The sequence below is a fragment of the Mauremys reevesii genome, unplaced genomic scaffold (assembly GCF_016161935.1).
Source record: "Mauremys reevesii isolate NIE-2019 unplaced genomic scaffold, ASM1616193v1 Contig9, whole genome shotgun sequence".
Taxonomy (NCBI): Eukaryota; Metazoa; Chordata; order Testudines; family Geoemydidae; genus Mauremys; species Mauremys reevesii.
Genome location: NW_024100906.1, coordinates 136,389 through 151,485, shown reverse-complemented (window position 1 = coordinate 151,485; position 15,097 = coordinate 136,389). Strand labels below are relative to the sequence as shown.

The 15,097-nt window shown below is 52.5% G+C and overlaps 1 protein-coding gene across 1 annotated transcript; it reads left to right on the top strand.

Moving 5' to 3' along the window:
• The first annotated feature begins 76 nt into the window (after nt 1-76).
• Nucleotides 77-13,774, top strand: LOC120395026. Its single transcript, XM_039519202.1, has 9 exons — nt 77-464; nt 5,909-6,118; nt 7,610-7,672; nt 8,247-8,456; nt 9,235-9,396; nt 11,862-11,930; nt 12,195-12,257; nt 12,765-12,821; nt 13,723-13,774. Exons 1-9 carry the CDS (start codon nt 194-196, stop codon nt 13,746-13,748), a joined length of 1,131 nt encoding a protein of 376 aa, XP_039375136.1. The 5' UTR covers nt 77-193; the 3' UTR covers nt 13,749-13,774.
• The last annotated feature ends 1,323 nt before the right edge of the window (nt 13,775-15,097 follow it).

The window sequence follows — 15,097 nt, the reverse complement described above, 5'->3', positions numbered from 1 at the left end:
AGGGGCTGGCGGGAGCAGAGCAGAGCCATCAGGCTGCGCTGTGGGGAGCAGAGAACGGAACAGGCCGGAGGAGCAGGGGTCTGTGGCAACGGGGTTGGTTAAAGTGGAGCAATCGCTTCCAGCACTGCCTGGTGCAGCTTCCTGATTCTTTCTCTGCTTGGCTCCGCTGCCCTCCCAGGGGGCCGCAGACGGCATGGAGGGGACGGGGAGACACCGCCTGTTGCAGACCCTGGCAGGGCTGGGGAAGGACGAGCTCCAGAGATGGAAAGAGAAGCTGAGCAAAATACCACTGAAGGAGGGATACCAGCGCATCCCCCAGGCCCTGCTGGAGAGAGCCGATCCGGGGGCCCTGGCCGAGCTGCTGCTCAGCTACTACGGGGAGGAGTACGGGTTGCAGCTGGCTTTACTAGCACAGGCTTTATGCAGTGCAGAACAAGCGGCAACAGATGTCTCAAGCGCAGCTGGTGAGTTACCAGGCAGGAAGAGACCTGACCCAGTGGGTCCCCAGTGCCTCTTGCAGCAGATTAAGCCCATTACTTCTTGTCCTGTCTTTGGTGGACACAGACAACTGATCTCTGTCCTCCTTATAAAAGCCCGTCACATCTTTGAAGACTGTAATCAGGTCCCCCTCACTCTTCTTTTCTCATGCCCCATTTTTTAAATTTTCTTTGTAGGTCAAGTTTTCTAAACCTTTGATCATTTTTAAAAGCAGCAAAGAATCCTGTGGCACCTTATAGACTAACAGACATTTTGCAGCATGAGCGTTCATGGGTGAATACCCACTTCTTCTTCTTGCATCCGAAGATGTGGGTATTCACCCATGAAAGCTCATGCCGCAAAATGTCTGTTAGTCTATAAGGTGCCACAGGATTCTTTGCTGCTTTTACAGATCCAGACTAACACGGCTCCCCCTCTGATACTTGATCATTTTTGTTGCTCTCCCATGCACTCTCTCCAATTTGTCCTAATCTTTCCTAAAGTGGGCACCCAGAACTGGACACAGTGCTCCAGCTGAGACCTCATCAGTGCTAGGTAGAGCAGGACAGTTACCTTCCATGTCTTACGCACAGCACTCCTGTTAATACACCCCAGAATATTAGCCTTTTTCACAGCTGCATCACAGAGTTGACTCGTATTCAATTTGTGACCCACTATAACAGCCAGATCCTTTCCAGCAGTACTACACCCAAGCCAGTTATTCCCCACTTTGTAGTTGTGCATTTGACTTTTCCCTGCAAAGTGTACTTCTTTGCACATGTCTTCACTGAATTTCATCTTATTGCTTTCAGACCAATTTGTTAAGGCCCTTCTGAATTCTAATCCCATGCTCCAAAATGCTCCCAGCTTGAGGTCATCTGCAGATTTTCTAAGCATCTTCTCCACTCCATCATCCAAGTCATTAATGAAAATAGTGAACAGGACCCAGGACAGACCCCTGCGGGACCCCGCTACATACATTCTGCCAGTTTGACAGTGAACCATTCATAACTATTCTTTGAGTAAGGTCTTTCAACCAGTTGTGCATTCACTTTATAGTAGTTTCATCTAGCCCTAGTTCACTTATGAGAATGTTATGTGGACCTTATCAAACGATGTACTAAAAACAAAATATATCATGGCTGCCTGCTTCCCCCACAGCTGTTTAGGTCAGTAATATTGTTAAAGAAGGAAGTTTGGTTGGGTTGTCATGATTTGTTCTTGACAAATCCCTGCTGGCTAGTCCTTATAACCCTGTTCTCCTCTAGGTGCTTATAAACCAATTGTTTAATAATTTGCTCCAGTCTCTTTCTAGGTATCACAGTTCTATAATTTCCCAGGTCCCCTTTGCACCTCTTTTTAAAGGCAGGTATTGCGATGGGCCTTTTCCGGTCCTCTTGAACCTTACCTGTCCTCCAGGGCATCTCAAAGATAATTGCTGATGGTCCCAAGATTGCTTCAGCTAGTTCCTGAAGTACCCTAGGGTGAATTTCATCAGGCCTTGTTAACTTGAAAACCTGAAACTTATCTAGCTATTCTTTAAGTGCTTCCTTCCCTATTTGGGGTTGCGGTCATTTCCTCTGGCTGTTAATATTAATTGTGTTAAGTATCTGGTCACCATTAACCTCTTAGTGAAAACTGAAGCAAAATAGACATTAAACACCTCACCCTTTTTTATGCCATCCACTATGAGTTCTCCTTCCCCACGGACTGGAGGACCTACACTTTCCTTCGTCTTTCTTAAGAACCTTGTCTTTCTGCCTTTTATGTCCCTTGCCAGGTGTGACTCATTTTGTGCCTTAGCTTTTCTGATTGTTTCCCTACATGCTTGCGCTCCTCTGTAGCAATTCGTCCATCTGTCTCCTTTCTGTGAGATTCCTCTTTGATTTTCAGGTCATTCAAGTCCTCCTCCTGAAGCCATAATGGTCTGTTGTTGTTCTTCCTCTCTCTTCTTTTCATCGTGATAGTTGTGCCTTTAATACGGTCTCCTTAAGAAGCTGACAGCTCTCCTGAACTCCTTTTTCCCTTAGCTTTTCTTCCCAGGGGACCTCACCTACCAGTTCTCTGAGTTTGTTGGTCGGCTTTTTTGAAGTCCATTGTCCTCATTCTGCTGCTTTCGCTCCTTCCTTTCCTTAGGATTGTGAAATCTATTCTTTCACGGCCGCTTTCACCCAAATTGCCTTCCACCTTCAGATTCACAACCAATTCCTCCTGGTTGGACAGAATCAAGTCTCTAACAGCTGTCTCCCTGGTTTCTTCCTCCACTTTCTGAATCAAAAAGTTTCCCCAATACATGCCAAGAACTTATTGAACAGCTTGTGTTTTCCTGTATTACTTTTCCAACAGCTGGCTGGAGAGTTCAAGTCTTCCATGACTACCAGGTTCTGTATTTTGGGTATTTCTGTTATTTGTTCCGGAAATGCCTCATCCACCCCCTACTCCTAATCTGGGGGTCTATAGAAGACCCCCTACATCACCTCTACTTTGTACCCCTTTTATCTTGACCCAGAGACTTTCAGCTCCTCTACCTCTCGCTTCCTTCTGGACTTCACAACAAGTGTATACACTCTTGATGTACAATGGAACCCTGTCGTTCTTTTTTCTCTGCCCGGCCTTCCTGAACAAGCTAAACCCCTCTAGAGCAATATTCCAGTCATCACACATCCCACCAGGTCTGTGTGACGCCATACAACGTCCAGTCTGCCCTACACCCCCCATCACCCCAGAGTGACCTGCACTCTGCCTACTGCAACCCGCCCCATCACCTGCACTCTGCCCACCACAACCCACCCACCTGCCCAATGCAACCTCTTCTCCACACCACTATCCCCACCATCACGCCCTGCAACCTCCACTCAGCAGATTTACACTGTGGTGACTGAGATCAGAATCCAGGTCAGTCTTGTCACCATTGGCACCAGGAGGCTCACTCCAGATTCGCACCAGGGGTCACTGAGCTCAGAAGTTGGCTAACATTTTTCAGAATGTCAGTCGCATTTTGTTTTTCTTTTCAGGATTGATCAGTGGAAGCTGAATCCACCCCTAGCTCTGCTGCTCACACAGTGACCGCAGGGGAGTTCTGCTTTTCTCCATCTAACATACGCACTGGCCTACTGCAGCAAAAATGTGTCCCCCTTCCCAGTGCTACTCCTGGCAGCCACACGCTCTACAAGTAACTAGGCCCATGTACAGCCTAAAATCTACTTGATTCAAGATTCCCGCTCACATCCTGTCTCAAACTTTGCTCTGTGCATTGTCACTGTGCAGCTGTTAGTCAGCTGCCACACCCCACGCCAGAGGTGGTTGCATTTCAACAGCAGATCATAGAATCATAGAATATCAGGGTTTGAAGGGACCTCAGGAGGTCATCTAGTCCAACCCCCTGCCCAAAGCAGGACCAATCCCAACTAAATCATCCCAGCCAGGGCTTTGTCAAGCCTGACCTTAAAAACCTCTAAGGAAGGAGATTCCACCACCTCCCTAGGTAACCCATTCCAGTGCTTCATCACCCTCCTAGTGAAATAGTGTTTCCTAATATCCAACCTAGACCTCCTCCCCTGCAACTTGAGACCATTACTCCTTGTTCTGTCATCTACTACCACTGAGAACAGTCTAGATCCATCCTCTTTGGAACCCCCTTTCAGGTAGTTGAAAGCAGCTATCAAATCTCCCCTCATTAGTCTCTTCTGCAGACTAAACAATCCCAGTTCCCTCAGACTCTCCTCATAAGTCATGTGCTCCAGCCCCCTAATCATTTTTGTTGCCCTCCGCTGAACTCTTTCTAATTTTTCCACATCCTTCTTGTAGTGTAGAGCCCAAACCTGGACACAGTACTCCAGATGAGGCCTCACCAATGTTGAATAGATGGGAATGATCACATCCCTCGATCTGCTGGCAATGTCCCTACTTATACAGCCCAAAATGCCATTAGCCTTCTTGGCAACAAGGACACACTGTTGACTCATATCCAGCTTCTCATCCACTGTAACCCCTAGGTCCTTTTCTGCAGAACTGCTGCCTAGCCACACGGTTCCTAGTCTGTAACAGTGCATGGGATTCTTCCGTCCTAAGTGCAGGACTCTGCACTTGTCCTTGTTGAACCTCATCAGGTTTCTTTTGGCCCAATCCTCTAATTTGTGTAGGTCCCTCTGTATCCTATCCCTACCCTCTAGCATATCTACCACCCCTCCCAGTTTAGTGTCATCTGCAAACTTGCTGAGGGTACAGTTCACGCCAACCTCCAGATCATTAATGAAGATATTGAACAAAACCATTCCCAGGACCGACTCTTGGGGCACTCCACTTGAAACAGCTGCCAACTAGACATGGAGCCATTGATCACTACCCATTGAGCCCGACGATCTAGACAGCTTTCTATCCACCTTATAGTCCATTCATCCAGCCTATACTTCTTTAACTTGCTGGCAAGAATACTGTGGGAGACCATATCAAAACTTTGCTAAAGTCAAGGAATAACACATCCACTGCTTTCCCCTCATCCACAGAGCCAGTTATCTCATCATAGAAGGCAATTCAGTTGGTCAGGCATGACTTGCCCTTGGTGAATCTGACTGTTCCTGATCACTTTCCTCTCCTCTAAGTGCTTCAGAATTGATTCCTTGAGGACCTGCTCCATGATTTTTTCCAGGGACTGAGGTGAGGCTGACTGGCCTGTAGTTCCCCGGATCCTCCTTCTTCCCTTTTTTAAAGATGGGCACTACATTAGCCTTTGTTCCAGTCATCCAGGACCTCTCCTGATCACCATACGTTTTCAAAGATAATGGCCAATGGCTCTGCAATCACATCCGCCAACTGCTTTAGCACCCTTGGATGCAGCACATCTGGCCCCATGGACTTGTGCTCATCCAGTTTTTCTAAATAGTCCCGAACCACTTCTTTCTCCACAGAAGGCTGGTCACCTCCTCCCCATACTGTGCTGCCCAGTGGAGCAGTCTGGGAGCTGACCTTGTTTGTGAAGACAGAGGCAAAAAAAGCATTGAGTCCATTAGCTTTTTCCACACCCTCTGTCACTGGGTTGCCTCTCTCGCTCAGTAAGGGGTCCACACTTTCCTTGACCTTCTTCTTGTTGCTAACCTAAGATGAGTGATTCATGTGCACCATTGCTGTGTGGCTGTTAACCAGCAGCCTCACCTCAGTGATAGCGACATTCGAATGCTGTTTAGCATCACTGTGTCTCTGCTAAGTGGCTGTCACACCCCACCAAATCAAGACAGCAGGAAGTGTGTGTGGGAGGGGGAGGGATTGGATACTACGCTACATGAGCCTATGGCTCTGATCTGGAGCAGCAGGGAGGGAGCAGGAACCCAGGCTAGATGGGCCCATTAATTAGAGGGCCAATCAGGCCTCAGGGTGCATGGGGGGCAGGTACTAGGCCCTGTGTATGACACACACCTTCTTGGACTCTTTGTAGGCTCTGAGGTCCTCGATGAGCTGCTGATGCGGAGTCTTTCAGAGTTTGAGTTGGACAAGGCAAAATCCTTCCCCCGCCTGCCTCTGGCCCCACAGTGGCTCAGGAAGCTGACAGGAAAGAAGGGGAAGCAGCATCAGCAGGGCCGGCTCCAGGCACCAGAATACCGAGCACCTGCTTGGGGCGGTACCTTGGGAGGGGGCGGCACCCGGGGTTTGTTTTTGTTTTTGTTTGGCCAGGCGGCGCTGGGGGGAGGCGGGGCTTAGGAGGCGTGGTGCCGTGTTGTGGGGGCGGGGACTTGGGCGGTGCTCGGTGGGGGCGGGGACGTGGGCGGGGCAATGCTCAGGGTGGGGACTGGGCGGGGTGCCGCTCGGGGGGCGGGGCTTGGGTGACGGTCAGGGGGCGGGGCCTTGGGCAGTGTGACGCTCGGAGGGGGGGCGGCGCTCCTTGTTTTTGCTTGGGGCGCCAAAAATGTTAGAGCCGGCCCTGAGCATCAGGCCTCCCCAGGCGGTGAGTGCAGCTGGCCAGGCCACGGTTTTCCCATCCCCTGGAGATTTTCCAGCCGTCGAGTACGTTTTCCCGTCCCCATTGGGATGAGACAGCAAAATCTCAAAAATGTCTGCAGAGTGAAAAACCAAACACTTTTTCCGTTCAGGTCCCTCGGGACATTTCAGGTTGGTTTGGATTCCTCTTGCTCTTCGAGTGGGTGGGCCCCACCTCCTTTTTTTGAAAGTCTAATTAGCTAAGATTTGGAAACGGAGAGACAGTTCGAACCGGAAAACCTGGCAGTTCTCATTACTAACAAACAAGGCTTTATTGTCACTGGGAAAAAAGGGTCTCATGGAAAAACTCCTGACCGGCTGTAAAGTGATGCCTGTAGGCGACCGCATCAGTGCCTAGACGACCTAGCCGATGGCACCAATCAGTTAGCTGTGGGGAACCAGGGGGAGGCGCTGGTGGGGGGATGCTCCCCCATGGGCCAGGGAGAGAGACACAGGCTGCCCTGCAGCAGTGACTGGGAAAGGGGGTGAGGACCAGGCCAGGGTTACATATTTGAACATTCAAAACGGAGGACACTCCACGGGAGCCTCCGGCCCCGCCCCCATTCCAACCCCTTCCCCAAAGTCCCCGCCCCAACTCCGCCCCCTCCCTGCCCCATTGGACCCCTTCTCCAAATCCCCACCCTGACCCCGCCTCCTCCCCTGAGCACGCCGCATTCCCCGCCTCCTCCCCCACTCCCAGCCCCGCAAAACAGCTGTTTGGCGGTGCAAGTGCTGGGAGCTAGAGGGAAAAAGCCGGCACTCGCGCGACTGATCCGCATTCACTTTCTTTCTCAGGTGGTCAACATTCGCTCTTGTTCTTGAATGATCAACTCTTCTTGGGGGAAAAATAATAATGTCAAAATCCCGGACGTTTTTAGATATTTAAAAATTCCTCCCGGACGGCGATTTAAGAACCAAAAAGCTGGACATGTCCAGGAAAATACGGACGTATGGTAACCCTAGACCAGGCAATGCCCACCTGGCCCTGCCTGCTTGGGACCAGATCCTTCCAGAGTTACCCCGAGGTCATCAAGCTCAGAATCCAACCCTGACGCAATTGCTGAAAGTGGATTCACTCCGGTTTTACATCAGGGTCACTGCTATCACAATTTGGCTCCCATTTTTCAGTAGATATTCAGTGGCTTGTTGTTTTTCTTCTCAGGATCCTTCAGTGAAGAGACTCGATCCACCCCCAAGTCTAGTACAGGGACAGAGGCGGCAGGAGGTGGGTAGCGCTGACTATAGCCCTGCTTCTGTCTGCCTCACCTACACACTGACCCATGGCAGCAAAAAGTGTGTCTGCCTTCACAGTACTAACAGGGCCACCTTACTCCCGGCACCCACAACTCTGTACAAGTAACTACGCCTACGTACAGCCTAAAATCGACTGGATTCAGGCTTCTCGTTCACATCCTGTCCCAAACGCCAAGCTGTGCACGGTCACTGTGCGGCAGTTAGCCAGCTGCCGCGCCCCACCCCAGAGGTGGCTGCATTTCAGCAGCAGGTGAGCGATCCCTGTGCACCATTGCTGTGAGGCTGTTAACTAGCTGCCCCGCCTTGGAGGCAGCTGCATTTCAATGCTGTGTGGCTTTGCTGCGTGGCTTCTAAACAGTCATCACACCCCACCGAATCAAGACAGCAAAAAAAGCGGGGAGGGATATTGGACTACATGGGCCGAGGGGTCTGATCTGGGGCAGCAGAGGCAGGGTGGGAACCCAGGCTAGGTGAGCCATTAGTCGGGGGCTGGGGGAAGGTACTGGGCGGTGTGTGTGACGCGCTCCGTCTATGTCTCCCTCCAGACCCCATAAGGGAACAGGGCCCTGCCTCACAGCCCTCTAACACCAACGTGCTGCGGGATATGGGGTTGGTGGTGCCCGCGAGGAGCAGATTTTCAGGACGCACAGTGAGGATGAAGAGCATCTTCCCCAGCATGACTCTACCTACACCTCCGCAGTGGCTCAGGAAGCTGACGGGCAAGAAGGGGAAGCAGCGTCAGGCCGCCCCAGGCAGTGAGTGCAGCTGGCCAGGGCACGGTTTTCCTGGCTCAGGATTCTCATTCACTTCCTGTCCCGAACTCCTGTCGGTACCCTGTCACTGGGCGGCTGTTAGCCAGCTGCTGTGCCCCACCCCAGAGGAGGCTGCATTTCGGTGCCGTGTGGCATTGCTGTGTGTCTTCTAAGCATCCATCATGCCCCTCTCCAAATGAGGACAGCAGGAAGTTTGGGGGTCAGGAGATGGCAGACTGAGCTAGATGGGCCCGCTGGTCTAATCTGGGAGGGCAGGGGGAGGGATACCGGTCTAGAAGGGATTATTGCTTGATGCATTCATTCTCTCGGGACCCAGCTACAGACCTGGACCCCTTGTACAACCAGAGCGGTGGGGCTAGTCCCCAGGCGGAGGAGAATGAGGAGCCGGGGGAGGAGAATGACGGGGAGGAGGGGGATGGCCCATTATAACAGTGCATGGGGATGTCCCCGCCAGCTGCGGCTGGTGGCCTGGAAGACGACACGCAGGGGTGGACGTCGTGGAAAGAGCTCTAGGGCTGGTTGGAGGCTGTGCTGGAAAAGCAGCGTCTGAGCAGTGAGCATCCCAGGGTGGGACTCGCTGGGTCTTGGCAGGGGCAACCAGGCGAGATGGGCCCATTGCTCTGCTGCAGGGGGCTGGATGGGCCCAGGGGTCTGATTCAGGGCAGTAGGGAGGAGTCGGGAGGCCGGGCTAGATGGGCCCATTCTTTGATGCTTTTCTCTCTCTCTCTCTTTCTCTGCCTGAACCCTGCGGTGGAAGCAGCCTTCCCCCAAGGCTCCGAGAGCACTGTGCAGCACCCGCAGGAGGAGTCTATTTATACCAGCATGTCAGAGAGACCTGGGGCCGTGGGAAAAGTCACACAGATGACAGGGAAGAAAAAGAAACCTGCTCCCCTTCAGCTGGAGGCACTCGGTGGGAGGTCAGGTATGTTGGGAAAGCAGTTACTGGGCAAGGAGCTCCCCTGGGTGGGATACCAGACAAGCTGGGCCCCTGAGTCTGCCCCATTCTTGCCCCAGATCCCCAGGGGCGTGAGCTGGGTGTCTTGTGACTGCATCCGTGGGTGAAGCGGTGACAAAGTGGGGTGGATCCCCGAGGGCTGGACACCACCTCACAGACAACTATGCCACCTCCTCTTCTCCCTCTGCTTTCAGAGTGACCCAGCTGGGCACAGGGCCTCCAGATCAGTGAACTCCCCACCTCTCCAGCCATCAGCCCATGACAGGCAGCGGGATCTCCTCTGGTCCAGCTGATCAGTGGCGGACAGGAGGCGCAGGGAGGGAGCGGGCAGAGCTGGTTGGTGGGTGTGTTACGCACCCACTATTTTTTTTCCATGGGTGAGCCAGCCCCAGAGCACCCACAGAGTCAGCGCCTATGTCTGGGGCACAAGGTCCCTGCAGCCAAATGGGCTCTGGAGGGCTCCCCTTTAAAGGCATAGATTCCCCCTCCCATCCTGGGAGCAGATGGAGGGGCCGGGCTCAGCTGAGGAGCCTGCTCTGAAGACAGGAATGACCCCCAGTAAACAGATGTGCTCTAGTGGGGACATTGCTGAGAGTATCCAATTCAGGACGAACTGCCAAGAAACAGGACAGGCCCAGCCCAAGACTGGTGGCCCTCCACTTATAAGATACACCCAACCAGCACCCACAAAAATAACTTCTGTCTCATCGCACTGGCTATCAAGAAGTCAGAGGAGCAATTCCCTCAGATATTCCAGTTCCCTGTATCACCACCAGCAGCACTCCATATAGGGATAAGTGGTTCTTAAAACCAATGTCCCCAGTTCATATTTCAATCAGATAACATCACATCCCTTCACATGTAGCCGCAGTTGCTCCCAAGCCTGGTCACCACCAGTGCCCCATGTCAGTGGCATCTGCCTGCTACATGGTCAACCCTGGATATTCTTTCCTCTGCTCTGATTGGCCGTTTGCCTCTCTCCCACCCAGTCATAGTCCCCCCATACGCCCCGGGCGGCTGACCTCATTGTCCCAGCCAATTACCTCCACAGTTAGACACTGACTTGAATCCAATCTCATGCTTTTGGACTTCAGCTGGTTGCCCGCAAGGGCCAGGAAGGATCCCCCCAGTTGATGTATTTGATAATCATATGGTAAAAATGAGAAAGTCAGCAATTTTTCAGTAATAGTGGCTGACACTTTTGTATTTTTATGTCTGATGTAGTTTTTAAGTGAGGTGAGACTTGGGGGTACACAAGACAAATCAGACTCCTGAAAGGGGTACAGAAGTCTCAAAATGTTGAGAGCCGCAGCTTTAATCACTCAACTGAAGCTCGGTCAGAATTTTTCCAGAGTTCAAAATTTGGATTTAAAAATTTACTTGGCATTTTGACCAGAAAAAATGGAAGAATTTTTTAAAGCCATCATTAGAACCAGCTGGAAATGGGAATGTCCATTTTGTGAAATTCTGCATGAGGTTGACCCTTGATTTCCGTTCCAAATCGGAACCAAATCCAAAATCTTTTGCCAAACCTCCCTTAATGGAAATTTTTGCAAACCTTCCATTTTGCTTGAAACTCAGACCTCAGCCTCTTCCTCCACGTCCTCCTTCCAAAAAGGTGCCAAAATCTGCGCAATTTCAGTTCCAATGAACGGGCATCACTCGACAGAAAAACGTTGCATCAGAAAAGCTCTTGCCATTACAGCTTTTTTCTGGTTTTCAACCAAACAACTGGCGTCAGGGTCATGGTCAGCACTAAAAGTCCTGCTGGATAAAATGTGTCAAAGTTCAACAACATTTTGAGTTTGAATGAACACAAGATCATAGGAACGGCCATAGTGGGTCAGATCAAAGGTCCATCTAGCCCAGTATCCTGTCTACCAACAGCGGCCAATGCCAGGTGCCTCAGAAGGAATGAGCATCACGTAATCATCAAGTGATCCATCCCCTGTCGCCCATTCCCAGCCTCTGGCTAACAGGCTAGGGACACCCTCCCTGCCCATCCCGGCTAATAGCCATTGATGGACCTGTCCTCCATGAACTTATCTAGTTCTTTTTAAAATCTTTTTATAGTCTTGGCCTTCACGACATCCTCTGGCAAGGAGTTCCACAGGTTGACTGTGTGTTGTGTGAAAAAAATACTTCCTTTTGTTTGTTTTAAAGCTGCTCTCTATTAATTTCATGAAGAACAAGGGCGGGGGTTGATCCATTTCTGTCATTTTCCCCCCTGAGCTCTACTGATGTATTTTGTTATTGGTATTATCCTGGCTCCTTGGAGCCCTAGTCCTGGCCCAGAATCCCTCTGTGCTAGGTGCTGTATGGACGCAGAACAAAAAGACAGTCCCACCCCCAAAGGGCTGGCAAGCTAAGCAGTGAAGTCGTTGCGATCTACTGATGAACAGCCAAGTACTACTGGTCTCTCTCATCCACAGGACGTGAAAGTCACGAGACAGAGTTTTGTGCTTTAATCTTTGATGAAACCCCAGCATTGGCATCAGCAGGTGAGTCCGGCGTTGCCCAGAGGGATGGAACGGGCCCAGTGGGAACTCGCTGCAGGGTGGCCAATGACAGCGCCGGGGGCTGTGTCTCACCGCAGCCTTGCTGGACTTTCCCCTAAGGGAAGCTGGGGTCAGCGAGATCAGAATCCGGCCCTGACTCCATTGACACCAGTGGGGTCGCTCCGGATTTACACCACGGTCACTGAGGTCAGAATGTGGCTTAATTTTTCCAGCATTTTGGCCCTTTCCCTCTGTTTTGCCCCGCAGGATTTTTCGATGAAGAGGATGAGACCCCCCCTAGTTCTGCGGCAGGGACAGCTGAAGCTGAAGGTGGGCGGCACCGATCATAGCTCTGCTCCTCAGCTTCTACCCTACGCACTGGCCCATCACATCCAGAGGCTCTTCTGCCCTCCCAGGGCCACTGGGGCCACCGTATTCCTGGCAACCATAATTCTGTACAAGCAACTAGGCCTGTGCACAGCCACTGAGTCCACTAGGTTCAGGAGTCTCCTTCACTGCCGGCCCCTAACCCCCAGCGTCACCGTGCGGCTGTTAGCAAGCTGCTGCGCCCCACCCCAGAAGCAGCTGCATTTCACTGCTCAGCGAACGTTCCCTGTGCGACGATGTTGTACAGCTCTCACCCACCAGAGGTGGCTGTGCTTCAGCATTGGAGATGCTATCTCTGTGCAGTGTTGCTGTGAGGCAGTTACACAGCTGCTGTGTCCCACCCCAGAGGTGGCTGCACATGTATCCCTGGAAAGCAGCTGGGGATGGAAGAGGCCTTGGAAATAGATGATGACAACATTATTGACATTATTAAAATTCATCCCTCCCCAGGGATCATCTGCGAACAGACCCTGCTTCTCTCTGCTGGGGCTGCGGCTGGGGCTGCCGGTGAGTGAGGGTGAAATGGACCAGGTGGCGGGTGGTCTGAAGGGCCTCGCTTCTGGTGGAGCGGAGAGAAACCAAATGTCCACTTGTGGCTCTGACCATCCCCTGATCAGACCTTCTCTCTGCCCCCAGCACCTGCATCAGGTTTAATCTCCACTGTCTGCAGGATCGCTCTGGGGTCTCCTCTCCCCCACATCCTTCCCGGTCCTCTCCCCTTTATGCCCTGATCCCCCTCCCTGACCCCGTCTTTCCCACCCCACCCTCTGACCCAGCGTAGAGCCCTCCCCACGGGCCTTGCGAGCCCCGCACTCTACGCAGAGCGGCAGCAGCAGGGCCGGGCAGACACACAGAACAGACCCATCCGCAGGGGAGTTTGCTGATGGAAATGCCCAGGTCCCATTGCTCTGCACAGGGGATGGGGGCTCCTTATTCAACACTGGGAGAATGTGAGATGTGAAAGCGCCTTTCCCTCTCTCAGCTGCAGGAGACACCAGCCCAAGTGAGGATCCCAGCAGAGACCCCTGGGGACAGGACAAATGTGACTTGTGTCCCAGAGTGGAGGTAAGGAATTGTGGGATCACTCAGATCCTTGTCTGTCTGTCTGTCCATCTACCACCTCTTCCCTTCTCTCTTTCTCTCCCTCCCCTCAGCCGTACCTCTGAGTATTTCACCAGTGCTCAGGGCTGGGGCATCTCGGCCACTTGGGAAACACCCTTGGGGACTGTGGGGCTGGAATCCAGCTGATCACAGAGTCCCCCCTGCCAGCCACTCTGCCAGGGTCCCAGGCCACAGAAACAGCCCCCAGCTGAACACTCGGCCACAGCTGCCCAGGTTCCTTCCGCAAAGGGCTCTGCAGTGGGAAATCCCCAGTGAGGCTGAGTTAACGCCAGTTCCTGTGTTCTAGGATCTTCCAGAAGAAATACACCCTGAGACTGTTCGGGGCCCAGATGGGAAGCAGGAGACGTACAGGTGAGAGCTGGGCCTGGGAGTTCGGTGTCACCCCTCTCCGCAGCAGTGTCTGGGAGCACAGGTCAGCTCCTATCACAGGGAGTGCGCAGCGTCCCATAGGGGTGGGCTCCATGTAAAGAGATGCTCGTGTGGGTGGGTAGAGCAGAGCAGGGGGTGAATGAACCAGGAGTCTTGAGAGCTCTAGGAAGGGAGTGGGGTCTACTGGGTCAGAGCTGAGGGGCAGGGGCTGGGAATCAGGACTCCTGGGTTCTAGCCCCAGCAGCGAGAGGGGAGTGGGGGTTAAGTGGGTCAGAGCAGGGGAGCTGGGACTGAGGAGACGTGGGTTCTAATCTCAACTTTGTCACTTCCTCACTGAGTGACCTAGGACGAGTCACTTCTCCTCTCGTGCCTCAGTTTCCCCAAATGTGGAGACAGTGTTCCCATATGTGACAGGGAGGTCATGGAGGAGCATAATGAATCCACTCATTTAGTCTGACTCTCCTTCGCTCCTCGGAGGGACCAACTGCTCTCACTGTCACCCAACTTCAGTTGTTGGTTACAGAGTAACCCTGATATTGAAGCACAGGCTTGAGCTGGAGGCAGAGTTAAGGGGATAAATGTGAGGGCACCTGGGGTCAGTTGGAAAAGGACGTGAGATGGTTCTAGCCAGTGCTGTTTAACCCTTTTCTCCCTGCACTGTGCAGGGTTCACCTCCTGGGGGCAGGCTCCTTCCTTTGCTCTGAAACCGAACTGGGGTTCGAAGTGAGGGCAGCTGTGACCATCCAGTACGAATATGACTCCTGGGATCGACATCTAAGAGCATCTGAGAAGCAGCAATGGATGGTGGCCGGCCCTTTGTTCAACATCCAGGTGGAACCGGCCGGGCCCGTGTCAGCCGTTCACCTCCCACACTTCCTGTGCCTCGCGGGTATGGCTGGAAATAATCAATGTAGCAATAACTGTGCGTGGTAATGGCAATCCCAGGTGCCGGTGTGCTTGCAATCACCGTGGGAATGGTAACCCTAGAAACCCAGCCACTGAACCCAGACTCACACTGACCCATAACCACCGTCTCCTGAGTCGGACCCACGGTGACACTGTGAGTTGTAATCTTAGACCAATCAGGGTTTTAGCTACATCACAGCCTGAAACAGCCCTAATCATAGAGCATCTCCTGATCTTCATAATCCTGGCCTCCAGCTCCTGCTCTCACCCACCAGCCTGTGCTCCTCTCCCAGGGACAGAACCCAGGAGTCCTGGGTCCCAGCCTTCACTTCTCCAACACATTAGATTCCACTCCCCTCTCAGGGCCAGGGACAGCTCCCACCTGG